At 41.5% G+C, this 27,645-nt stretch overlaps 2 protein-coding genes and 1 non-coding gene across 4 annotated transcripts in view; all 3 read right to left on the reverse strand.

Annotated features, from left to right (window-relative positions):
- The window catches only part of LOC145442846 (uncharacterized), a 38,151-nt gene extending 35,931 nt beyond the window's left edge, over positions 1 to 2,220 (reverse strand). The window contains exon 1 of one of the 2 annotated variants that reach the window (XM_080320873.1): positions 951 to 2,220. In XM_080320873.1, the coding sequence (XP_080176999.1) occupies positions 951 to 1,103 (153 nt within the window). In that variant the 5' untranslated portion in view covers positions 1,104 to 2,220. The remainder of the gene's footprint in view (positions 1 to 950) is intronic. The other variant, XM_080320872.1, reaches the window with a different exon arrangement.
- Positions 2,221 to 13,792: 11,572 nt separating this feature from the next.
- On the reverse strand, positions 13,793 to 13,874 carry Trnas-aga (transfer RNA serine (anticodon AGA)). Its single transcript has one exon. It is a non-coding gene; the product is annotated as a tRNA-Ser (tRNA).
- Positions 13,875 to 16,309: 2,435 nt separating this feature from the next.
- Positions 16,310 to 26,419, reverse strand: LOC145442847 (uncharacterized). Its single transcript, XM_080320874.1, has 8 exons — positions 26,258 to 26,419; positions 24,539 to 24,729; positions 24,043 to 24,262; positions 20,751 to 20,907; positions 20,530 to 20,688; positions 20,372 to 20,463; positions 19,674 to 19,815; positions 16,310 to 18,026 (listed from the first exon to the last, which is right to left on the reverse strand). The coding sequence occupies exons 1-8, from the start codon at positions 26,381 to 26,383 to the stop codon at positions 17,815 to 17,817; spliced, it is 1,299 nt and encodes a 432-aa protein (XP_080177000.1). The 5' UTR covers positions 26,384 to 26,419; the 3' UTR covers positions 16,310 to 17,814.
- Positions 26,420 to 27,645: the final 1,226 nt, after the last annotated feature.

Here is a 27,645-nt window from a genome sequence, read left to right on the forward strand (position 1 = left end):
AATTTTCACTCCATTTATAAGATCTTTGGCTCAAATTTATTGCATTTCAACTGCGGGCCACTCCATGCATGGTGCTGGCAGCATAAGAAATCAACGCTTAACGAGCATGCACCATGCACCTCGACAACCTTAAAAGTTTTAGTTGCTTTGTTGCAAAAATTTTCTCGAAATAACCAGCTTTCCCTTTGTGAATATTTAGTGACTATCTGCTGTGAGCTTGACCCGCAATCACACAACATCACGAGCGATATACGTAGTCAGCGAACGATGCTTATTCAACCAATCAATGGAATTGATATCGTCTTCTGATGTAAAAAATCGAACGGGCGTACGGGGTCAATCTTTACTTCATATCTTTACTGTATCATTAAAACCAAATCCGTGCGATTAAGGTGATTGCTACTGCTGCATAACTTGTTGTTGTTTGTGGTATCGGTAGCGAGTATTGATACCCGTTGTACACTCTGCTCAATATCAATGTAGCAATACTCAGACTCCGAACACATTGTCCGGTCTGGCTAAGACCGTTTAAGGCGTAAGCTTATATTCCTTGGTAAGTCCTCGTCGAAATTGTTGGCAAAGCGACGGAATGTATTGATTTTACGCAATTATTATATCCTTTGATTACCGCTGTTGATACATTTGGCGACGTTTAGAACGCCGATATGTACTTCAGCATTGTGGCATTATGTGGACCGAGTCTTCGCTAGGTATCGTGTACATATAAGCTATCACTTCATTGGAAGATAGGGTTGGAATTAGCAATATGACGTCACGAGGTTCACGTTCGTGTTCACACAGAACCTTTCAAAAAGGTTCGCGTTCACACGAACCTGAACCTTTCAGAGGTTCACACCATCCCTACCTGCTAGTTCTCAAATCTCACACATAATAGTATTTTGGCGGGTTGTCGATGCGATATCAACTTATTTAATAAGAGCACCACCCACCAGAAATGTGGTACAGATCAAATACAAGACGAAGTAGTAACTCCTTGGGTCCTCGGTTTCGCAGATAATTGCAATCACATCTGTTATATGCGTTGTGTTATTATATCCTTCTGCTGTGGTATTCATATTGTATGCAGTATCAACTACTGACATATGCGATGATTGTGAAATTTTTCTGGAATTAAAAGGCAAAGTGTTGAAATTTATTAAATTTACTTATATTAAATCTGAGCACATGGAATGTCCGATGATACAAGCTCTCAATCGTGTCACTCGCGCGTTGCGCCCTACCATTCCCGAGGATTCTCTAGCGAATATAAACGCTCTAAAAAAGCTCCACAACACTTCACGCTTTGTTGGAGCTATACCATTGATAGCAAGCAACTAAACTACTAAAGTGGATTCGCGTGTTCGCACTCGGCATGTCCTGTCCATATCCAATGAAAAAAAATCAAGCGCTGTGCTACAAGCATGAATAATACGTTGGCAGACACTGCATTATTGTATTATAGTTCTTCTGGTTTCATTACTTTATGAAAGGAGTCATTATGAATCCACTGTAACCACAACAACAATGAACAATGCAGGTTACTAGCACAGCATCAGCACATCCGTGGTATGCTATTTCCGACTCGGATAGGTCATAGCTGACCTCACAGCGTATGCACTTTATGCAGAAGCCAAGAAGGACGAAGTGACATGAAGCAAAGCTTCACAGTCGGCAGCTGAAAGACGCAGAATGCATGCATGGAAGCGAGAGATAACTGGACTGAAAGATTGGGTGAATGAAAGCCGTCCCAAATGTGTACAAAAGCAAAAAGACCTATAAACATTGTAGTATTCATTGTCGACTGTCGAGGCTCAAATGAGCTGAATAAGCGATAAGCGCCAAAAAAACGCAAAATCCTGCAGCACGACACGGTCAGCTCATAATGAGGTAAATACCGTGGAGAAACTCGGGATACGTTTCGGAATATTCTGTCGCTCTTCGCTGAAATTGCCCAACTGGTTCCGGACGACTGATCTGAACATACATCTCAATTGTCATGACCTCGCCGATAAGTTCAAAACGACGACCAGGGGTTCCAAACGAGCAATAGATATTCACAATGATATTCATGATATGATTAGGTAGCCATATAGATTATCAACACATATGAACTTTACAGTCCCTGCTCTGTCAAGATAAATACTGCATCTCCAGCGATCCGCTTGTGCAGTGCTTCCCAAGATTTTTCAGTTCGCGACTCACTTTTACCACAATGTTTCTTAGACCATGAGATATTACCGAACATATGAGAACGTCATCCAACGTACAGTGAGTCGTGTGAGTGACGAGTTAAATTATAGACGCCCACAATTGAAATTGCGCGATAATTTGAGAATACGAGCGTAACAAGTTGTCAAGATTGCTCGTAATAGTGGATCACAAAGGAGAAAGCGGGTATTCAAGTAGTAATCCGTCGTTCGTCGAACATTAAAGTCTCCCGAGTATTGTTTGCTGATTACAATCGACTGGGCTGTATTTTCCAATAAACTTTAGCAATATCAAGGCATACACGATCGCACACTGTCCACTCCCGCACTCCTATCAAAATGACTGTCACGAAAATCTGGCTCTCAAGCGGGGGTACACTGACCCCTAGGGATCAGCGAAACCTCGAAATAGTTGATAACCTAATTTGTATTTCTTCAAGTTAGCGAAATCACGAAGCAGTTTCGCTCCATAACTGCTAAAACTGCAGGACTCACATCAACAGAATGGTCATCCGAGATGAAATATCCTGCTGTGCAAACTCAGTTTTGGCCTTCGTTCATATCGATTCGAAAGCACGGGATTTCAAGACACGATCACGTATATTTCAAAAAAATGCAGCTGCATAATTCGGTTTGAAATGATAAAAGTGTACCCAATTCCTACGTAAATAGTGTGATGGTGTTTTTAAGAATAGGCATTTTCTTACTGATTATTACTTGCCTATAGTTGATATTTGTAAAAGACAGATGACGGTTTCACGATAATTGAGCTAAATTTAGAACCAAGCTTTGTGGGTGCGCGTGGGCCCGTGACGGTTCAGAAGGGGTCCGCGAAGACCGAAAAGTTGAAAACCACGGAGTTACTGTGAGCACCAGAACATGGCTTTAGTTAGGGTTGTGTTTAAAACAAAAATCTATTTAAAACAAACACGTTTAAAACAAGGCCCTTGTTTAAAACATATTTTTATTTTTTCTGAGCCATGACGTCACGCATATCTAATTGTGACGTCATAGTAGAGTGATATTCAGAATTAATAATATAGGAGAAATATAGCTCCTGTGACGAAATAGGGTTCCAACCCCTGTCATATACGGACCAAAATTATCTTTAACTAGGACTACATTGTCTTGCAATATTTTTACGGTCGGCGGTCATCATCATCAGAACATTCATTGCGTACCAATGATCTATATCTACGTATTATAGCTGTTGAACCAACTATTTCGAGAATTCCAACCATCCCATATCGTATAGCCTACGTCAGCTATATCGGGTGGTAATCGTCGTCCGTAGGCTCAGGCTCATACAACATGTTTTTTGAAAAGTATTTACAAAATTATGGCATAATTATGCTACTTGAAGGGCTTCTTGCAGGTACAGAACTTCAATATACAATTGAATAGTACATTCATATTGAAATGAAGCCGAATATTTTCGGCTGACACTCGTCAGGGGTAATCGTCAGCAACTAGTAGAGAATTGGAAAGAACATTGTATATCAACAATCGTATCACAAAATATGACGTCACCAGCATGAAAGAGAGAGCGTTCAACGTATTATTTTTAGGTGGTACACGAACTCCTTTTGTTGACAGAGTTTTGGTTGGTGTATTTTGATAAAAGTCGATTCCAAGGCACACAAATGGAATTGTGAACGACCCCACCCAACGATTCAAAATCGGTCGTCTCGATAGTTATTCGCATAAATCGGATTATCTAAAAGATGTTTGCCGATGGCAGAATTAATGGCCTTTGATCGATCAGCATCAATCTTAAGCGGATGAGTTAAGGTGAGCTTGTCACTGAGCGTGATGCGCGTGTTCTGATAAATCTGGGGACATGTTGGTTTATGCGATCCTGCAGACGTTTTGACGTTCTTCCCACGTAGCCACAATCACAGAGGCACTTATATTCGCAGCTGGTGACGTCATATTTTGTGATACGATTGTTGATATACAATGTTCTTTCCAATTCTCTACTACTTGCTGACGATTACCCCTGACGAGTGTCAGCCGAAAATATTCGGGTTCATTTCAATATGAATATACTATTCAATTATACTACTAAAAAACACAATTTTTTTAGAGGCCTTTGTTTTAAACACTGTTCAAAGCATATTTTAAACAATGTCATTTAAACAACAATTTGTTTTATATGCAACCCTAGCTTTAATTCAGAGTAGGAGAAAGGGTATGATCCCCTCTAATCGTAAGAAGATGGACTCGTGGTCCACTGATGGGTAGCGACCCACCGGTTGAAAGCACTGCGCTAGTGCGTTGATTCCCACATTTTCCTAGATGGTTGCACACATGTTCTTAAAAACTGGTCGTTTCTCAATTCAACGAGCTGTTCTTCTTCATACGCAGGAATACATTGCGCTTGTGCTTTGGAATGATTGTTTTGCTCATGAGTTGATTCAGTGAGACTGGCTAGCAAGTCAAATAAAAATTTGGGCCTAGGTTTCCACAACGTCAAGCAAAATTCCACAAATAGGCTACTTTTTGCGTCTTAATATTTTATCGGGCATGGTTCATCAAAGGAATACATGCGCAAAGAATAAATACAGTCGCGTATATATTTGGATCAATAATCGCCATTTACGGTGGCGGGAAAAATAATTTAGTTGAACATATAAATAAATAGGCGAATCACATACATGAAATCAGACATGGGGTAATCGCGATTAGTAATCGTAATCGATTACGACGATTACAGCATTTTCAAGTAATCGTAATCGCAATCGATTACATTCGAAAAAATTCCGAAGTAATCGTAATCGTAATCGACTACTTCCCATATCTAATCGATTTCGTTGTGAAAGAGCGATTACTTTTTATTTGTACAAGGACTATGACATAAACTCAACATTCGCGAACAAGGAAAATATATTATACCAGGTTAATGATAGCACAAACGTCTGATTTACAAACACCACTGCTCATTATTACGTCAGAAGTATTAGCTTCGCTCATGATTGCGTAAGAAGTATCCACACACTGTATGTAAATAGATATTCGACGTAGGCCTACATTGTAGTGTGATTGTAAGAACACCTGCCGTGCGATATATCAGGTTATCGCAACACTCCAGACGCCACTACCTCGCACCAGGATAATAGTCACCATTCTGCCTAGTTGCAAATGGTAACTTATGTATTGATGTTTGGTTAAAGGTTATGCTTACAGTTAAACGCAATTTGTCTGTTGGAGTTTGGCGAGCAGCAGGCCTATGCAGTACGTACCAGGGATGGTATGAACGTGAGGTTCACGTTCTGTGTGTGTTGAACCTCAGAATTTTAGAGGTTCGCGTTCACAAACCAGGGTTGTAATGACTCGAGTCATGACTCGACTCGAGTCAGACTCGAGTCACGATTTTCTGATGACTCGACTTGACTCGAGTCATTTTCTCGAAATACGGAAATGACTCGACTCAAGTCAATCTGTGTATTGACTCGACTTGGACTCGAGTCATTGCGCATGACTCGAACCAAGTCATATGACTCGAGACTCAGCCGGCCAAGACCCACAGTTCATTGTAATTTCGAAAAATGGTAAAGTAACCACCCTGTTGGGGTATCGTCTATTGGTACTGGTACTTGAGAATACAACCAGAAACTGTTAAACGTGAGGAAAATTAGTATATTATAAATATGAACCATTCGATATCACTAAACAGAGTTATAAAAGTGGGTTTAACACGACTTTAACTGGAAACTGAGCGATCAACACAATGACTTGATCTCGGACTCGAGTCATAATACCATGACTCGGACTCGTACTTCTGCTCGATGACTTGGACTCGGACTTGACTCGGTGGTGAATTGAAATTGACTCGACTTAACTCGAGTCAAAACTAGAAAAGTGAGATTGACTTGTGACTCGGAGCTTTGTGACTTGGTTACAACCCTGTCACAAACGAGCCTTGGTAGGTTCTGAACTGTAAACCTTTTTTCACATATTACAGTTTTCACTTCATTATAACAGCTTCGGATGAAAGTTATTGCATTTCAACTGCTGGCAACTCAATGCATGGCGCTTGCAGCATAAAAAAATCAACACTAAGCGAGCATGCACCTTGAGAATCTCAAAAATGTTGCTCGAAATAACCAGCATTCCGTTTGTGAATATTTAGTGGCTCTCTGGTGTGAGCTTGACCAGCACTGACACAACATCAAGACCGAGATGCACTACATGTAGCCAGAAAATTATTCTTATTCGACCAATCAAAGAAATTGATATGGTTGTCCAATGTACAAAATCTAGCAGGCCTACGTGGTCAATCTTGACTTCATATGTTTATTGTATCATAAAAACAAAATCCGTAGGATTGGGGTGTTGGCTACTGATGTATATTTTGTTAATGGGTGATATCCGTAGCAAGTCTAGAATCCCGTTTTACACTCAGCACAATACTCGGACGCCGAATACATTGTCGGGCTGGCCTGGACCGTTAAGGCGTAAGTTTATATTCCCTTGCAAGTCCTCGTCGAAATTGTTGGCAAAGCGACGGAAGATATTGATTTTATGGGATTATTATACCATTTGATTGTCCCAGTTGAAACATGTGCCGAAGTTTAAAACGTCAATTTTTACTTTAGCAGAGTGGCACCATGTTGCCCGAGTCATCGCTATAGGTATCGTGTAGAGGTCGACCGATTATCGAAATGGCCGATTATCGAGACCGATATTTAGAGCTTTCCCGATTATCGATATCGGCCTATAAAGGCCGATATTGCGACCGATATTTTATATTTAAAAAAATTCAAAACTATTGGAAATTCAATGCTCCGTCTTCTCAATCTCAAGAAATGGACGAAGTAAAGGGTGATATACAGGCCGTGTTATTTTTGGCATATGCCAAAACTGCCAAAAATAACTTATTTTTGGCATTTTTCGATTTTTATTTTTGGCAGTTTTGGCATCGTCGTCTAAATAGATAGTTTCAGACTCGAATTAGTCACAAAAACGCTTCATTTCGGCCAGTTTGTCAAAAGACACCACAAAATGTGCAGCATCCACGTATAATCAGTGCTAACAAACAAGAAGAAAAAAACCAAACGATTTCATAGGTTAATAATATCAAACGAAACCACAAAATGTGCAGTATCCATTGGAATCGGTGCCAATAGGCAAAAAAAGAAAGAAAAGCCTAAAAAACACGCTCACGCTCAACACCTAATTGTTACAGCTGTTGAATAGACTTAAATCGTTTGCACTGTAACAGTGCTTCCAAACTCAGGTCAGCTAAATTTCTCCTAATTTCATTTCTCGCCCAGCGAATCTGGGAAATATCGGCTTCAACAGTAGCCGTTGAGGGAAAGAATGTTGCCAGTCATCCACAAAAGGTTTTCAGAGCTTCAAAATCTTTGGAGGGCCGAACCGGCTTCCATGCATCATGAAAGGAGATCACTTCGCCAGTGCCATCGATCTCATCGCGGAAAGAATTTTCTTCCCGATACTTTCCAGGAGTTTCTCAACACACTCTATTTAGTAGCCCGACAATCCCATCTCCTTCAGTCTACCGAGATATTTTCGGAGGACTTTTGTCACTTCGTGTGGCTTTAATATTACCATGGAAGAGTCCTGGGAAGGTTAGCTTCTTTAAGAACATTGACGCAACAAGACTGTCTGGCAAAACGAGACTACGCAGCTCAGAAATAGTCAGACAGTTTGTTACGTCACAATGTTAAACTCGATCACAATGCAAAAATCGTGGTTGATTTTGGGGTTCCAGTTCCATGAGCAGAATATAATTTATATTTTAATAATCAGTATAGCGGCAGCTTCTCATTGATACCCGTTTTATCAAATTTAGCGCTCGGCAAGCAGGTCAAAAATGGTCGTAAAATCGCCTTTGGGCAAATGGAAAGTATGACGTAAACCAAATGCAGTCAGCCGTTCAATCTCGCTGTGCCCACACCATTTAGGACACCAGGCTTTCACCCCTAATGGGTGGGCTGGACCCAGATTAAGAAACCTGCCTTTCACACATGCTCTTCTCAAAAATTGGTGATTTTTGGCATTTTCAAATTTTTATTTTTGGCAGTTTTGGCATCTGGCTCCTGAAATGCCAAAAATAACACTGCCTGGTGATAAATGACAGATTTACCCTTGCAGGACGAATTTAACTGGGTGAGCATGCAGAGAAACTATGCTTCCTGCATTACAACCTACCTTTTCTGTACTGATCTGCAATTCTGTATTATGTTTTGTTTTTTGGGTTATCCCAATTTTCAACGAATGTGCACCATTAAGCAATAATTCTTTTCAATATCAGCTTTCTCGTTTGTTGTTCAGCTTTCTGTGGCATGAACAAGTGCCATCTTGCCTAATATATATTATTTTTGGTTAAATTATTCTCTGCTCCTTCCATAATAATATCGGCCCATGATATCGGTTATCGGCCTGTGAGTGCGCCGATATATCAGTATCGGTATCGGCCTGTAAAAATCAATATCGGTCGATCTCTAGTATCGTGTACATTAATATAGGCTATGCCTTCACTAAAATGTAGGGTTGGAATTAGAAATACGACGTCACGTGACGTCATGAGGTTGACGTTCGTATTCACACAGAACCTTTCAAACAGGCTCACGTTCACACGAACCTGAACCTTTCAGAGGTTCACACCATCCCTAGTACGTACGTACACCGAGCACAGATTTAAAATTTTGTACTCGCCAAATAAAACATCACAATTTCCACGACAAAGCATTAAAAATCAACAGCTTCTGATGTATATCATAACCGTTTCTCGTAACGGCAGCGTGCAGTATCTGTATTAAGTAGAAGGGACAATTTCATGGTCACTTTATCTTATTCTCATATGACTTAATACTTTGAACAGGCGCCAATCGTTATTTCGCAATTCTTTACTTGCTGCCATCGCCATCCGCTTATATACCATGATATCGTGGGTTGTAGCTAGAATAAGGACCAAAACAGCAATTCGTCCGAACGTTGGTCTCCGAACGTTGGTCTTGCGGCCCAATTAGGTGGTCAATTTTCAAGTCGAAGACTGAATTATCGTCAATATTATATATATACATCTGGTATGTTGTTGTAATTACTTTATTGTATATTGTTAATTCGTGACGTCCGGTTTGTTATATATAACACCAAAAGGTAGATAACGAAAAGAAAAACTTTCGTGAGACGCACGCACAAAGAATTGCCCTGTCTTTATTCTTCTGTGGGTGGCCCGGGTGGCATTTGTATTGTGGGCTCAGATTTTAAGGATAGGATTAGTCACGCACGCCCACGCGGCTATTGACAATGGACACATGCTCCAAGTTTAGGCCAAGGTCTTTCTTTAGTAATACACTTCTTGGAGTCGCATGTTGGCCGAAACTGCATTGGTATTTTGGTATGTCGTGGCTCGGTAATGACCGGCACCGAAATGCTTATTCCTGTAAATTATGCATACTTTTTTATGAGGGCGAGAGGTATGCATTTGAAAATCAAGCTATCAAGAGACATTTAAATTGCGAAGCCCAAAATAAAGTTCAAGTTAATCAAATCTCACCAAAATACTCTTTAATTTATGTTGGTTTTACTAAATACTTTTGATTCCCCTTCGAGCGCTCTAACCGCCCTATTGGGGAGTTTGGGGTGCGGCAGTTACGGACCTGGCAAGAATGCAAATCGTTGGATGCGATAAATTGTCCAATGAATTGGTACATTATGACGTAACAGGCAAATAGCGCATCATTTATTGAGAAAGCTGTTGTTATCTCATCAGGCCTTTTCGACGCAATCCTTATATTGTTTTCAATATATCTTGTAAGATAAGTTCTAAGAAGCAAATTAATGTAATCGGGATTACTTTTCTAATGTAATCGTAATGGTAATCGACTACTTCCTGATTTTGCTGTAATGGTAGTCGCAATCGTCATCGCGTGATTCAGAGATAATCGTAATCGCAATCGATTACATTCATGAAGTAATCACCCCATGTCTGCATGAAATGCAATATTATTTCAAGACAAAGGACAGAAGAGGACGGGGCCAGTTCGCCAGCAGGACATGAAACATAGATAACGACACCCCCGCCAAAAACAACACAATAGGCCTACATGGCGGTGGGGTCTACAAACAACAAAAATAAGAGGCGAACTGGCGAGATCCGACTGCAGGCATTAAAAAATATAACTATTGTGGTAAAAATCAAAGTCTTCTGTTACACAAAAAGTTTGGGAACTCCTCCCCCTAGCAATTGAGCACCATACTGCAAATTAACTTAATTAAACAAAACCATACTAAAATGACCCTTTCTTGGGGAGGAGTCCGTGAGTCAAGCCGGTGTCCATGTGCCTGCAGTCGAACCCCTTGATGGCTAGTGGTAATTCATTCCAAGAAGAAAAACACACAGGCACTCAGAGTGAGTAATAAGAAGGAGAAAGAGAGGAGATAAGAGAGGAGCACGACGCACGAAGAAAAACACAAAAATGTTGGATAGAAAAGATAGGAAGTAGAGTTGCGTGAAAAAAGGGCGGGTCAAGTCCTCTCGCGGTCCCGTACGCTACACCAAGCCTTCCAGACATGATGAGAGCCGCGCTGAGAAGCGACTACGCTCGCTCGGAGACCAGCTTGGACTCGAAGAGAGAAACACCCATCGCACGTAGAGTGGCCTGGTTCCTGGGGTGGTAACTCCCCAGGGACCCGACCGCGAACGTGTGCATCTCCACCGTCTTGGCCGTAGCAAGACGGAGGGAGTGACAGAGGTCCTCGTACTTTGTGTGTTTCAACTCCACGGCGGCGTCCATGCTGGCGACTCCATTCTCGAAGGGGCACACCACATCGATGACCAAGACCCGGCAACGGTTCGCTAAGATGAGGTCGGGCCTCCGCCGCCTGTTGGCCAATGTGGCGTGCTTCTCGCAAACGCGGTCCCCATCGCAGCTGGAAAAGGAAGAAGAGCTTGGTATACTATTCGGAAGCACCCCAAGTACCGAATTGTGCCTGTTCGTGATGCTATCACTGGCAGGCAGTGGTTCAGTACAAGGGGTAGGGTCTCGGTATGCTGTCCGCACTTGCAGCAGACCACACTTGGTTCCACACGTTTCCTAAACCAACCCCGGATCGACCGGAGCGGCAGAAGATTCAGTCGAGATTTAGGCATCCAGCTACGCTCGACTGCCGTCATGACGTTGGAAGACCAGAGGAAGTGGTTGGAGCTCCCGTACCGGCTGTGGCACTCCACAGTTTTGCCCTGGTCGGGAAGCCCCATCCAGTGTGTCTTCCAGCGTTGGTTCACCTTGAGGTGAAGGGATTTGGTGAGACGACCCAAATCCTGACAGCAGTCGGCGCCCAGAGCCAACTGATAGAGCCCGTCTTCGCTCACGAACCAGCGAGCACCGAGACGCCTAGCAGCGGGTCGGACCTCGGTCCAAAACCCGTAGGCGTCCCCGTACGCCCTGTCAGACTCACGCAGTTTAAAAATTCGACTGTCATGGCCTTCGACGCCTCTGAGGCTCGGCAAGTAGCCGGACGACCAACGCCAACCCTTCCACGCGCAACCGCACGCACAGAGGGGTCAGTGGAGTTGACCATATTGGCGGCCTGGGAAAGCCTCAACACGTCCGCACAGTTCTGTTCCGAAATGCCCAAACGATTCGCGGCATACATGATTATATGTGGCTGCACGCAATTTTGGAATCACTGCCCTGGTTTCTCGCTTCTACTGTTCTGGCCCGCAACCACATTAGAGGATGGCAGCAGCCCACCTTGAAGATTAGTCGAAGTACTCTAAGAGGGACTCGAAATGATCAGGTACCGCCCATTTCCCTCGAAATGCGGCAGCACGAAGTGTGCTCCCATAATGACTGACGGCGATTAAATCGACGCATGATTGCCGAAGCCTTAGATATTGATGTATAGATGCTTAAATGACTGGCGCCGAATATGCACATGTCCTTGCAATCAGACCTCCGCGGCAGGAATGCGACTCGTACATAAAAATATTGCCCCCGTAAAGAAGAGCCAATTTAAAATTGCACGGGTCTGAACAAATAAGTTTTTCTTTGTTTGGTTTAGTGCATGTGAGCTATTCCAATATCTTTGGAGTACCGACATTCTTTACTAGAGCAACGTGCTTCAAGGAAACAATTAATAACAATGGACGCAGGCAAAGTTAACCTGCTACTGCAGTGATTCTCAAACTTGGGGCCTGAAAGCATCTGACGGAGGGCACGATGCTGTGGCCAACTAAAAAAAAGTCGTGCGATGCGCGATTTACCTCCATTTCATTGTTTTTGCTTTGTGTATAGTTCGAATTTCATATTCGAGAATTCTCTCATGAACACTGAACAGTCATAACTAGGGCAAGTTTTTGCAACTTTTTCAGCTTTTTACAGCTTCCGACAGCTTCCTAAATACTTCCGACAGCTTCCTAAATACTCAGAAGTTATGTAGTATGGCGTTTTAGGCAATTTGGAGGAGTCTTATACTGCAACTATTTGCAATTTTTTCATGCACCTTTTGACAACTTTTTCCATTTTTAATGCACTTTTTTGCAAATTTTTCCGATTGTTTCGATTTACGAATCGACTCGATTATCTCATACGCTGATGATTTTAGGGAACTATTCCATTAATGCCACTTTTTAGTGCTACTTTTCTGAAAAATAAATGCAACTTTGGTGAAAAATAAATGCAACTGTCCACGGATTTGACTGCAACAAAAACTTGCCCTAGTCACAACCTTCCATGCCATCAAACTATCCGTTCGGATTGCCAGCATTACGGTTGCATTTTGTGATATGACGATAAGGAAGGCGCAAAATTTTTCACTATCATAAAGTCACATATCTAAAAAAGTTTGATAACCACTGTGCTAGATGTGGTAGAGCCTCATGAATAGGCTGAACCGCGTGCGACGTTGACATTGCTCAATATTTATAATTACGTGCCAAAACCTTTCGAAGACACCACTTGATCAGTGATCATCCGCATCGTATGCACGGAATAATATTATCGATAAAATTTATTTATTTACCTCATTAAATGTTTGCGCGAGACTGCAATTTAAATATTCACTGGTTTTTCATGCGATTGAAGCTTGTTCATGAATCGATCGTCTATAATACCGGATTTAGTACGCTACGGAAGGTGTGTGTGTGTGTGTCAATGAATCGCGTGTGAAGGGTAGTTATGAAGTCGGATGGATAGATATGGGGGTATCTCCCCAAATTCATAAATTATTTACCCCCAATCTTTTTTCTGGCTACGCCCTTGCTGAACTGATCTTTGAAATGACTAACCTCTGAAATGGAAAATCAGAAGTCACGTGGATTTGCAATAAAGATCAATTTTATTCTTTTTGTTTTTTGTGATAATCATGTTTTATGATTTGATGTTTTGAAGTTCAATTTGTACACCATCATCATATAATAATGTATTAGATGTGTAGATAGATGTGTAATGTGGTGACTCAGAAAATAAGGAATTCGAAAGTTTGTATTCAATAGTAGCGATATTTAAACCGTGATCTGGGACTCACCGAAGGCTTGCAGATTACCAGGCTCGCAACCCTTACCCGATCGAGAAAACTGAATTAGACAAATATAGCAAACATACAAAATTATACGTCGTCGGCAGGATTCGAACCTGCGCGGGCAGAGCCCAACAGATTTCTAGTCTGTCGCCTTAACCACTCGGCCACGACGACCTCTCGATATTACGCCGAAAGGTTTACACAACTTCAGCTGGGCAGTGGGCAACCATTTTATAATAGTGGATGTAGGATTTCTAAATCCATATCCTCTCCTGGATTCAAGTCCGTGTCCAAATCGTCCATTCGTTTCGTATTATCATACCCGAATTATATTGCAACTTGGACTCATGTTATGACCATATTATGCGCGTGGTTGGCTACATTTTGTATGAGATAAAATTAAACAACATAAACATACACAAGAAGCGAGGGAGCTTTGTCTGCGAACTGATAATATCGGCACATCATAGTGATTAGGGCAGTGGTTCTCAACCTTTTTGTCTTCGCGGACCCATTTCGGACCGTCACAGACCCCCGCGGACTCCCTCATGTTTTCGTTCACAATCAGGTCAATTATCGTGCAACCGTACACTGTCTTGTGCAAATAGTAAATTTGGGCTAGTGATAAACAGCCACAAAATGACTTTTCGTGAAAATAACAGCACGCTATATGTAGAAATTGGATAGACTTTTATTATTTGGAAGGGGATTTTCCAGCTGTATTTATTGTCTTGAAAATCCGCGTCTTCAAATTCCGCGACAGATTTTGGTGTGAGTTTTTAATGAACATATCACATCCAGCCTAAAGCCATTGCTATCTAGCATGTAATATTGAAGTTAGTTAGTGGTTATATCACAGGTGAAAATGGATTTTGTGGCGAGGTTTTAATTTTTGTATTGGGACAGATTCGGAAAAAAATTCAGGAATTTGTATATCAAACGACAGTTTACTAATTTGCTGAGACTGACGTCTCCAAATCCAAAATGTTTTGAAAACATTTCGAAGTCACCTTGTTTGACCTTGCTATCTCCAACATTTCAGTTTTCCACAAATCCCAACGAAAGATCTCTAAACAGTATTATACATTGCATTGGAAGGCTATTCGCAATTTGACAATTAAAATGAGTTGGCACAGTCAGATATTTCATCTCAGACGACCATTTCGAAGATGTGAGTCCTAAAGTTGTAGCTATTATGAAGCAAAACTTGCTCATGCTTTTCCTAATTAAACATTAAAAACCAAACCCCCGATTGAGAACCACTGGATAAGTGAGACAGGCATCTAATGCACGCTATAGAATTATTGAGCTGTCTTTTTGGACCCCGTCGAGTTATATAAGTTGCGAGAGAGTCTTACAAATTGTTTTTGCTTTTTAAGATTGGTAGGTGTTTCTCTTGAAGTATTGGGAGCGGGTATGCTCCATCATATACCCAATATAAGTTTACTTTTGAAACCGAGAAAACATGCACACTGTTACCCTCTCACTCGCCGCATCGTCGAATCAAAACTTCAGAACACCAAAGCCTGCAGTAACTCTTAGTCGATTTGTTAAGTAGATTTTTTGGCGTATATCGTGATTATATTTCCTGATCTTATTTGCATTTTTACAAGGTGCACAATTCTGGTACTGGCACTTCATAGCCATTGGTCACCAAATCCCTTATCATCACGCTTTATTGACTTATCAGCAGAGTATACTGTTATTCATTTGTTGATTACGTCAATAATTATTTGAATGTTTTATTGTTATGATGGGATTCTGCTACTTCTTCAGTAGTGATGCAAGGACCGGATTCGTTTTGGTGCTGCGGTTAAAGCACCGTACTAGTCTTTTTATGACCAATAATCTGGACAGAGATTTCAACTAAATTGAAAAATATGTCATTCAACGATTTTAGTATCACTATAAATATCAGCTCCTGAAATCATAACCAAATTTGTTATCGTTTTGTTTCTTCGTTTTCATACCATTGTTACCATTTGTTCTGCTTGCTTGTAATTTTACCGTGTGTGTATAGTTGCTTCTTCCATATAGCTAGATTGACAGCAGTGATATGCAATGTTCCCTCTAAGCTGCGCACGTGCGCAATTGCGCAGTGCTGACACGGTCTCTGCGCACAAAGGACACGAAGTTGTGACCTTTTCTTAGAGTCGGTACGCACTGTTGTCCAAGGGACGTCGGAGTTAGTTGGAGTGCGTGCAGACTCGTGAAAAATTAGAGGAACCATTGGTGATCTGCCTGATGGTTGTATCGCTGGCCACCATTTCACCGCAATATTTTGATACATTCTAGAAATAAACTTGTCTGTCTGCCTACACCCGAGTTGAGATTCAGTCAGACAAAGCAATATTTGTGGTATTGAACCACGCTTCCCAGAGTGATTCCGGTTATCTCGAATCCAAATTCGTGTTCATCTCTAGTGGATATTTCACTTACTGACTGGTTATATTGGCACTCAAACTCGCTCCAAATCAATAAGTGGTTTGATGACCAATACAAGCCTCTTGATCTGCATATAGCTCACTTCACAACTTGGTGACATTCGCACTAATATTCATACTGTTAGTAGTTGCTTGACAACTTGAATCGGAAAAAGGAGGCGAAAGGGAGATCGGATGTTAAACTATTTCTTTGACAAAAGGATAAGATACCTGGTAACGACAGACATTCTTCAGGTGCTTATACAGCGGAATAGCTAACAGAAATGATGAGTCATAAATACAAAAACAACAACAGGTGAAGACGTAACTTCGAATTAATACCCAAGTGATATAAGAATTAAAATGCCTATTGAAAATGACTATTCTTTTCTCTGATTAATGCAATACTGTTGCTAAAATATACTGGATTTGATCAGTACTGGGCAACGTTACTTACATCAATTCGCATGTAATCGCAACGGATATTGGATGTTACAGTGTTACCTTCGGAAAAGGTAACGACAGAAATTCGTGTGGCGTTTATACAGCGGAATAGCTAACAGAAATGGTCGACAGTCATACAACATGATACCCATGTGATAGAAAAATTCAGGTCATTGAAAATGACTATTTTGGTTTCTGAATTATGCGATTCTTTTTCTAAAAGTTACCATTTGCGTCACGAGATATGAAATCCATTAAATCATTCCCTGCACTTATGATATAGCAAAACATTTCAACTACCAAACAGACACAACAACTATACGGATGGTGAATGGTATCCAACTAAGTATTTGATTTAACTAACAGCGAAGTATGTGAATCATTCCAAATTTTCACCATATATATTGTTGGTTGCTAATACCTTATTTTATATATAGATTCATTGTCCTCTTTTCATTACACAACAATACTAAATCCACGACATGTGTACTGTACATTATATGATGGAACTACTGTACGTCAAATTTATGACTTACTAACAGATAAGCGCTGATCAGTATTAATAATAATATATACACGCAATTCAATTACATGTCGGCCATGATCTCGTTTTTCCAAAAATGGTTATTGCCGTTAAAATATGCATAAAATTATTAATTCATTCCCCGTAATTTTTTGCAAACTGGTACGTCGCAGTATAGATATTGAGTTTTCAATTCATCACAGCAGTGGCTTGAGGGCATGCCGGTTGGTCAGGTCGTCATGGATGAAGAGCATATACAGAGTAGAATGATGATGTATCACTGGGGCAAGAGACAATAAACAGATGTGGTGTAATTAGATGTGCAATGAGTCATATCGCTTCTGGCGATCTTGAGGCTTACTGAGTTGGCGCGGCGCAGGATGATTGTCTCAGGACTCGTGAGAATGAACGAAGGGATCGGGTACGAAATGATCATAACTGCCGAGCATTCTTATAACTCAATAAAGTTTAATGCATCCTCTCACTGGTCGCATGAATTCCCTAGTTAACTTGGTAGTGAGTAAAATAGCTCTTCCTTCAATCGGAATGATCATATAACGTGAACGCGAGGCAATTATGATCCGCTGTTCCCTAACATTGATGGCTATCCGATTTCAGCTCGAGTGAAGTGATAGTTTCCTTTTTGCGCAGTACTTTAGCAGGGGATCGGGACACAGCAGCATGCCATTAGCAATCTGTTCCGGCATAACGACATCGTTCTGTTTCATTGCACATTTTCATTGCGTGAAACAATTTGCGAAGACCGTGTCGTCATTGAAGACTTGTTGATCGTGACACTTGTTAGGCACGGTAGCTTGAATATCATACTTTTGCAGGCTTCTTGCAGCCCACCCATGTACTTGATCAATATCAACGAAATAATTGCAATGTGCAAGAAGGAAATTAAGATGGACGTCATTTCGTCAACCTTTGGCCCTGTGAGAATAGTAACTGTATTCGTCATACCGCTTGAATATATGGTAATTTGAAGCCCGTATTATATATATTATAACAATAGTATTGTTAGACTATGAATAAGTCAGGCATTAATGTTTCTCCGTGACCTAGCGGATAACGTACATACTCGCAAAATCGAATGGATATTCAAAATGCGCAGCTAGAACTAGAAGTAGAACTACTAAATTTTAAAACCTCGCAAATAGAACTAAAACTCGAGCTTATAACGACCCTTCAAAATCGGCAACTAACTAAAACAAAAATAACTATATATCAGATTCGGAAACAACCAATTAATTTTGAGTTTATCAGAATCGGATTGGTATTTCACATGAACATCAGTGCAAGTTTGAAACGGGCCCGGTTTCGACCCCGAAACCACCCCCTGGATACGCCATAGTTAGTAATGATGACTCTGAGCTAGCAATGGCTGCAAGAACATCACACCCCAGAACAACGGTATCATGATTCACACCAAACAACGATACGTGTTTCCTAGTTGTTCGGCAACTATGTTTTTTTGAATGTGCGACTAGAACTAGAACTACTCACTATTCAAAATCCGCAACTTATCCTAGATCAGTGGTTCTCAACCGGGGGTCCGCGGACCCCTGGGGGTCCGTGAAGCATTTTCAGGGGGTCCGCGAAGCCTCTAAAATTTTAAATGATCGACAACCTACTTTTTATTTATTTTAATTAGGATAAGCATGAGCCAGTTTCGCTTCATAATTGCTCAGAATTTAGGACTCGCATCATCGAAATGGTCGTCTGATATAAAATATCCGAATGTGCAAATTCATTTTAATTGTCAAATTGCCAATAGCCTGCTAAAGCAATTATATTGCTGTTTAGAGATTTTTGTTGGGGTTTGTGGAAAAATAAAATGTTGGAGACAGCAAGGTCAAACAGGGTGACTTCTAAATGTTTGCAAAACATTTTGGATTTGGAGTTATCAGTCTCAGCAAATTGAAATATAAATTCCTGAATTTTTTCCTAATCTGCCCCAATGAAGGAATTGAAACCTCCCCACGAAATCTATTTTCTCCTGTGATATAACCACTAAATAACTTCAATATAAGATGCTAGATAGAAATGACTAGGCTGGACGTGATATGTTCATTAAAAACTCACAACAAAAGCTGTCGTCGGAGGCGTTACGCGGTAATATTACATTCGCCACCAATATATCTTGGTGGAAATGGATTTTGGCACTCATTCATATCAAATCGAAGACTCGGATTTCCTATACAATAAATACAGCTGGAAAATTCCTTTCGAAATATTAAAAGCCTAGCCAATTTTCACATATAGTATGGAGTTATTTTCAATAAAAGTCATTTTGTGGCTATTTCTCACTAGCCTACAATTAATATTTGCACATGACAGATGACGGTTGCACTATAATTGAGCTAATTTTGAACGAAAACTTGAGGGGGTCCGCGGGGTCTGTGACGGTCCAAAAGGGATCCGCGACCACAAAAAGGTTGAGAACCACTGTCCTAGATCTAATACTATGCTAAAAACACTAGTTAGTTGATGTTCAACCAGCTATAGATTGGTATTTGGAACAAGTATGATAACGTATTGTGAACAAAATACAGCGCAATGTGCGTAGTCTTTACTAACCTTCCGGTACTACTACATCCACGAAGAATACTGTTACGATCGGCGTTACCGACAATATGACGCTGATAGTAAGTGCAATCAGGAGCTTCATAGAGCCGTGCAACGACACGCTTACGCAGCAATTCCTCGAATCTGAGCTGTTCTAAATTTGTTGAAAGTTTGTGTGATAAAGGTTTCTGAGTGTTTGCGGCAATGCTCACCGTTATTATAGAAGCAGGACCCGAGGGTGATTTAATTCAGCTATACGTAACAGTCAACCAAATAGGTAAACTCCGTCGAATTAAAGACCCACATATGTACCTGAAGTCAGGACAACCACTTTTCGTAAATTGACCTTACATCACCTCGCCTTGTGAAGTAACTTAACATCTCTGTCAATATACACTGTTGTGATATACAGACTTCACGTGTAGGCCTACCGAAGATAGCAAACAGTCGTGGAAATTTGCCTGTTAATAATCGTTGTCTTTATCGTTTTATAGAACTTCATGGTGGAGACCTAACGCCTCGACGTTGATATTTCTATTTTACGTTCGCCTCGCTACTTTTAAAGATATCAGTTGAATTTGGACGCTCCACTACATGACCCGACAAAACCATGTGTTACCAGTATCATATATCGCTATGAGATTTGAAGAAAACATGAAGTAAATGTAACAGGGAACAAGATTCCCACTTCAAGCTTAGCTTATTGTTACCTCGGATCCTGGTATTATACTTGATCCGGCGTCATGTTCCGATACAGAACAGGAACTGGCAGGGATGCTCGCTTCGATTGAATTTTGTGCTACTGAAATATTCAATAGAAGGCATATGTGATTGTGACTGATTTTTGCAACTTGATTCTACTATTCACCCGAATTTTTGACGATGAAAGCGACTCGGTATTGTTTTATAACCAACGCCAGATTGATCAACATGTATACCACTGACGTAAAATAGATTGATGCAAACGTAATGATGAAGTTCCTGCTCATTGGTGACCACACCCGCGAACAAACAACTGTAGGGTCGTCTGGAAAGATTGGATGTGAATATAATCTACTGATGCATGGAAGGATTCCCACTTATGCAAACCTGATTTGCAGGTCGATAACATCCTATAGCTTGGAAGACATTTGCAGTATTCGAGACAGTTCCAACTGAATGCCGTCGGGACCGCGATGGTAATGGGAAGAAGCCAAGCCATTGTTATCAGTAACGCTGCTTCGTGTTCCTTGGATATCTTCTCCTTCTAAGACATTGATTAGGCTACAGTTCAGTTATCCGCGTGGAGTTAAAACATTTGTTCAAAAATATATGTGATTTCTGAATTGTCATCTCCGCCCAAATTATTTTCCTCTTAACAGGGCATTGCTTGTAACTTTCGGTTTGGATCGGTGGCCAGAATAACGACAAGTGGCAACTGGTCAGTAACGCAGTACTTCTTATCGAGGTAGTGAAATACCATTTCCCTAATTGGACTACCTTGAAGAACTTGCAACCTTTCAATGTTTTGTGACACTTCAATTTTAACTTCTATACTTCGGTTCGTAGTCGACTGATACAGGTACAGTTTACTTTATTCATATATATATGTCGCGTAGGATCAGTTCTCGATAGAACTGGACTGGAATATCTGTTGCAAGTAACGACCGATATCTAACTGACCGTTAAAGTCCAGACACAGTGGGTTTCCGTAGCTTGTATTGCGAGTAGGATTAACTAACTGGTCTATAACGTATCGTTAAAATATACGCTGGCAATTACTATAAATGGAAGATATTACATTAATGCAATGCTACACGAAAGGCGACACAAAATCCCTGTTTACTGTACGACGTCTGTCTCTGAATAGGCCGAAAACGTGGTCGTCGCTTCTCTCGAGTTATGAGTTAAGTAGAGCATGACAGAGTCACTCACGCTGCGAGAAAGCCACCGTGACATAGCCGGCCCTGTGGCGAATGGTGAATGCCAAAAAAATGCAGTTATCCATGAGCCACAAATTGAAGGAATGGTGGTGATCAGCGTATGAAAGACTAATAATAGGCAAAATAAGTTAGCATGAAAAGAAATAAAATAAAAAGTGTAGTACGATGAGCGCGGTGCTAACACAGTTTAAGGCGGACGTTTGATGCGAAGTATCGGATCGGCCGAAGCGAATCGAGCGTATTCCCGATGCAGGTATTTGTTGATCCCGTCTCGGTGTCCGCGGAATATTTCAGGATTTTGCGAGGACTTCAATCGGTGGATATCGAACGGCTTAGCGGCTACCACTCTGTTGCAGGACAGTTTCACGGTCTTCGTCTCCCAGGGCGGAAGCGATTGGAAACGCCCAGTCATGATATGCGGAGGTACAGAGTCCAGTACATTCGTGTGAGATTGACTTTCGGCATCATAGTCTTCAAAATACCCCTGAAGTTGCACAAGGACTTCAGTAATGCCAGGCATGGCCAGCCCAGTGGAGACATTCACACTGTGCGGAATGGCCATTTGGACGGTGCCATTAGGATTAGCTTTCAGGAAGTTGACGGTTATATCGTCGGAATGATTGGGGGAATGGACTGGACTAGGTTGGACATGGGCATTTGCAGGAATTGACGGTATGGTCAAGCGGGAAGTAAGTAACGTAGTGACCGCCGGCCCATTAACGGGCCTCTGGCTAACAACCACAGATGTATCAGATACATGCGTGCGAGTTGTGTCAGAGGTAGTACGTAAAGGTGAAAGTTCGGTACTCACGACAACGTTTTCTGGGACAGGTTTGTATAGTTTTCGTGGGCATATGTGGGACAATTTGATACTGGCGATTTTCAGCTCGGTGAGAGCGTCGATGAGTTCCTTCTTTGCTTTGATAAATTTCATCTTTGCTTTGATAAATTTCATCTTTGCTTCAAATTCGACTTCGAGTCCTTTCATCTCTATTTCGAGTTCAGCCTTGATTCGTTCTCTTGCGGCTTCCTTGGAAGTAGTGGCACTTATGCGAAATGGACGATTCGATTTAGTGCTTCTTCGTAGTTGATTGGAATTATAGAAGGTACGCTGGTATGCTGCGAAGGCGGCGCCGTTGGCATTACGTTGACAGCGGGTGATATCTGCGTTCAGCTTATAAATTCGTGGTAGGCTGGAACCAGTAGACTCGTAGGCTTGTGTTATCCGTATCAGTTCGTGTAATGTATCCTTGAGCTCAAGGATTAGTTCGTCTAGTTCGCATTTGCACTCGGCGACGTGCGTGTGTGAGGATGCGTTCTTGATGGTGTTGAAGAAAGCGCGCTTAGCTGTCTTGTAAGCGGTGTTGGATTCTTGTATAACTTTGTGAACGTGCTGCTGGCTGAGCACCTCCGCTTCGGCTGCTGGCAGTAATGTATTAGAATGCTGCTGGCTGAGCACCGCCGCTTCGGCTGCTGGCAGTAATGTATTGGAATGCTGCTGGCTGAGCACCTCTGCTTCGGCTGCTGGCAGCAATGTATTGGAATGCTGCTGGCTGAGCACCGCCGCTTCGGCTGCTGGCAGTAATGTATTGGAATGCTGCTGGCTGAGCACCGCCGCTTCGGCTGCTGGCAGTGTCAAAACCGTGTTGACTTGCTGCTGGCTGAGCACCTCTGCTTCGGCTGCTGGCAGTGATGTATCCATGACGACGTCGGTCGGCACTCGTATATTTTAACTCTTTTGTCGCGTAGGATCAGTTCTCGATAGAACTGGACTGGAATATCTGTTGCAAGTAACGACCGATATCTAACTGACCGTTAAAGTCCAGACACAGTGGGTTTCCGTAGCTTGTATTGCGAGTAGGATTAACTAACTGGTCTATAACGTATCGTTAAAATATACGCTGGCAATTACTATAAATGGAAGATATTACATTAATGCAATGCTACACGAAAGGCGACACAAAATCCCTGTTTACTGTACGACGTCTGTCTCTGAATAGGCCGAAAACGTGGTCGTCGCTTCTCTCGAGTTATGAGTTAAGTAGAGCATGACAGAGTCACTCACGCTGCGAGAAAGCCACCGTGACAATATATATATATTGCAGGTACAGGTTCAGTTTACTTTATTGGTGTCGCAGCAATCTAAGCTAACTGAGGATAATTATAACTGAAGGGCGATTCATTTCACCTTTTTGTGTGGTATTTATGTCCTCGAAGATCTATATAACTTGAATACCTTACATATATTTAGTGTCGGCAATGAGTACCTATAGGACGCCTGTTCTTAAATTGGTTTCAAAGATTCTTGTGTAATGCATTTCAACGCTGTCATAGATTTTTCGTGGCAACGAAAAGTTTCACTTCTTGAACTACATCGAAACAAGAATAAAATGTTGCAGTGGCTACTCGAATCTGCAGGTACATAATATATGCGCGATTACCTATAATATTTAACTCACCAATTTTCCGAAAGTTCGATTATACCAAACGCTGGTTTTGTTTTGTACTGGATCTGTGGCATCTCCGATTACCGCGGTGACTACAAATGACGACCGCTTTGCGGCGTATATGAGCACAACAATATTCAGTTCCATCAGCAAATAAAAGGAGGCCGTGAGGCCCTTACGGAAACTCCATGATCGCATCGCCCAATTGTGAAGGTAGTTAGTTTGGTCGTATCTGAAAAACGAGTGGCGACTTTGTGGTTCAGAAACAATACGCATATATTGCACTGGACAACCGCGGATTTTATTCAAGTTTGGAAATATGACCGCGAAAATTCCCCCAATTGATAGAGAGTAAGCTTATAGGAAATGAGGCAGATTAATGCGTCGCATTTATTGAAAGTAGGTATATATTCGGATTCAATTATTAATATTGTATAGATTCTCCATACACATTCTAATCATATATATTGACGTCGTGACTGGAGCTGTAATCAAATATCTGTCTTACTTCTGCAAAACTCCTCCCGGAATGAACCCGTCATCAAAGTGATAGCGGGTGTGAAGTATTTCATAAAATGAAACCATGCAAAAGCCTATGACCGACAGCAGGCAGCTCAGCAGGTAAACGTAGATCCTGTTATGGCGCAGTTTTCCCCAGTTGTAGACAATCGTCAGAAATAGCAAGCTGTTCCACACTATCTGCGATACAGAGTAGGCTACCATTAGCGAATGATGACAGGAAAATAATATTGGATTGGATATAATATGCAGGCAGTCCCACTCTTCGTCGACTATAGGAGACTTGAGATTTCTCTTTACGTCGAAAAGAAGAACCGTGCAAGGAAATACCTAATGGCTTGGTTTTGCCGATGGGCTATAGAAATATATGCATAAGAGAGGTGCAGAAAATCAGTTGTGCGCAAAACAGTACAATGATACATTTGTGACGCCCACGACTTCAAATTGGGCTACATTATCTTCGTCTGCGTGTCACATATGTAGCTGCGGGGATCTGATGGTGAGGCCAAGACTATTCGGTGCCGACCGTTTCGACGACCGAACCGATTAATATCGCATGTCTTCATAGTCTTGGCCAAATAGCGAGCGTCACTTTTACCAATATTTTCAGCACCGCATCTTGGCCAAAACTTCGTGTCTTTGTGCAATGTGCACCCCTGCGCGGAAAAGGTCGGCCCCGAATAGCTAGCGTACACTATCCCCACGGTGCACACAATTCTAGACTAATCGTCCCAACGGCTTCCAATAACCTTACTATACTACAGGAATATACCGTTCTTTCACAATGGCGATTACATTTGAAATGCTTTTTGTAAACTATGTAAATTATGGAGTACCACAGTTTGGCCCCGTTCTTCCCCTCTCTCTCTGACCTAGCCGAGGATTAACCACGCAAACTAAAGCTTTCAAGAGAAAACAAGGACGGGCACATCTCAGATCTCATCATGACAACAGAGTTATTTGTGTTATACGTACAATGGTCGGCGCTTTTACATAGTGCCGTAACCACTTTTCTGCGTGTCTCAAGTATTGAATATAGTGCCCAACGCAATTACCTCGCATATGCACAAGCCATCCACACGAGATCGCGCAAGGCGCGCAGAAATTTTTTTGTGGCAATAAATTCAGCAAATACTACATAGATATTGTAAGATCACTCTTGTGTGGTCACAACCCAAATTTATACCGTTCGTCACCCATATTTGGGTCGCAAACCACACTGTAAGAATCCCTGCTTTATTCACTTCGCGCCAGAACCATAGTGCTGTCTGGATATTACATCCTGCTCGAGAACTATCGCGCCTTTACAATGTCTCCAGTCTCCACGCCAATAATGTGTGATAACAATTCCATAGTGTTGGCGAGTCGTAATCAAAATCATATTCTGAAAATCATTGCAAATTTTAGCCGGATAATATATTCGCAATTCAGATATTCGAATTGACAAAACTAATTGATCGAAACTTCCGCAGTGTTAATTTGTTGTTATGTACCCGACTGTCCGGAAGACCTAATCGGTGCATGATATTGTGTGCCACTTCGTACATATTCGATATCCTTAGAAATAGAAAAAGCGAACAGGCTAAAATATAGGCAGCGAAAATGTAGTTCAGTGAAAGAAGCTAATTGGTCGTTAAATCTGGCCCATTGCAGTGTATGGACGGGTTGTCGATGCGATATCAACTTATTCACGAAGAACGCCACTTACCAGGAATGCGGTGCTGATCAAATACAAGACGAAGAAGTGACTCCTTGCGTCCTCGGTCCCGCAGAGAATTGCAATCGCATCTGTCATGTGACTTGTAGTATTATATTCTTTTGCTGTGGTATTCATATTGCATGCGGCATCATCTATACTGATATATCTGATGATTCTGAGAGTTTTTACGGGAAATGAAAGGCATGGTATATCGTTATCATAAAATTTAATTAATTTAAACATATTAAATTTGAGCATATGGAATGAGGGATGATGTCAAGCTCTTGTCACTCGCACGCCTATCAGCACTTTGCGCACTACGATTCCTGGACTTTGTCTGGCGAACTCTGAACTCGCTAAACGCTTTGGTGGAACTATACCATTGACAGCAAGCCCCTAAATTACTCTAAGTCGAAAGTGTATTCGCCTGTGTGTACTCTGCATGTCTATTGTCCATATCAATTGAAAAAAAATCAAGCAAGCTGCTACAAAAATGAATAATATTTCGTTGGCGCAGACATTGCATCAATGTATTACAGTACTTCTGGTTCATTACTATATGGAATGAGTCATAATGAACCTACTATAACCACAACAACAATGAACAATGCAGAATACTGGCACACCATCAGCACATCCGTGTTATGCTCCTTCCGACTCGGATAAGTTTCTATGTGCCGGAAGTTTATCTCTGCACCTCATAACTGACCTCACAGCGTAGGCTGGGCACTTTATACAAATGCCTATAGTTGGATTAAGTGAGATGAAGCAAAGCTTCAGAGTCGGCAGCCCCTTCCACGCAAGGACGCATGGAAGTGAGAGATAACGGGGATGGATTGGAAAGACTGGGTGAATGAAAGCCGTCCCAATTGCGCACTCAGGCAAAATGGCATATGAACATTACATCATTCATTGTCGTGGCGCAAGTGCGTTGAATATGGCGATAGGCGCCAGAGTAGCTGCTTAAAACCTGGAACAAGATATGGTCGGATCACAATGAGGCAAATACCGCGGAGAAACTCAAGATACGTTTCAAAATATTCTCGCTCGTCGCTGAAACTGCACAGCCGGCGTGTGGTCCAAACATATGTGTCAATTTCTATGATCTCGCTGATAATTTCAAAACGATATCAAGATGTTCCAAACGAGCATTTTGATATTCACAATGATATTTGTGATATGATTAAATAGCGATACCGATTTTCAACGCATATAAATTTTATATTTCCTGATTTTTCAAGATAAATAATGCATCTCCAGCGATCCGCAAGTGCAGTGGTTCCCAACCTTTTTCATCTGGTGGCACACTAGAGAAATGTGACGCACTTGCAAGATGTTGTTCGCGTGTTAATGCGAAGGATATGCTAGTTTATGGGAACAGCCTATACGACCTAGAC

The sequence above is a fragment of the Botryllus schlosseri genome, chromosome 7 (genome assembly GCF_051294905.1).
Source record: "Botryllus schlosseri isolate E-star chromosome 7, Bs_hap1, whole genome shotgun sequence".
Lineage (NCBI taxonomy): Eukaryota > Metazoa > Chordata > Ascidiacea > Stolidobranchia > Styelidae > Botryllus > Botryllus schlosseri.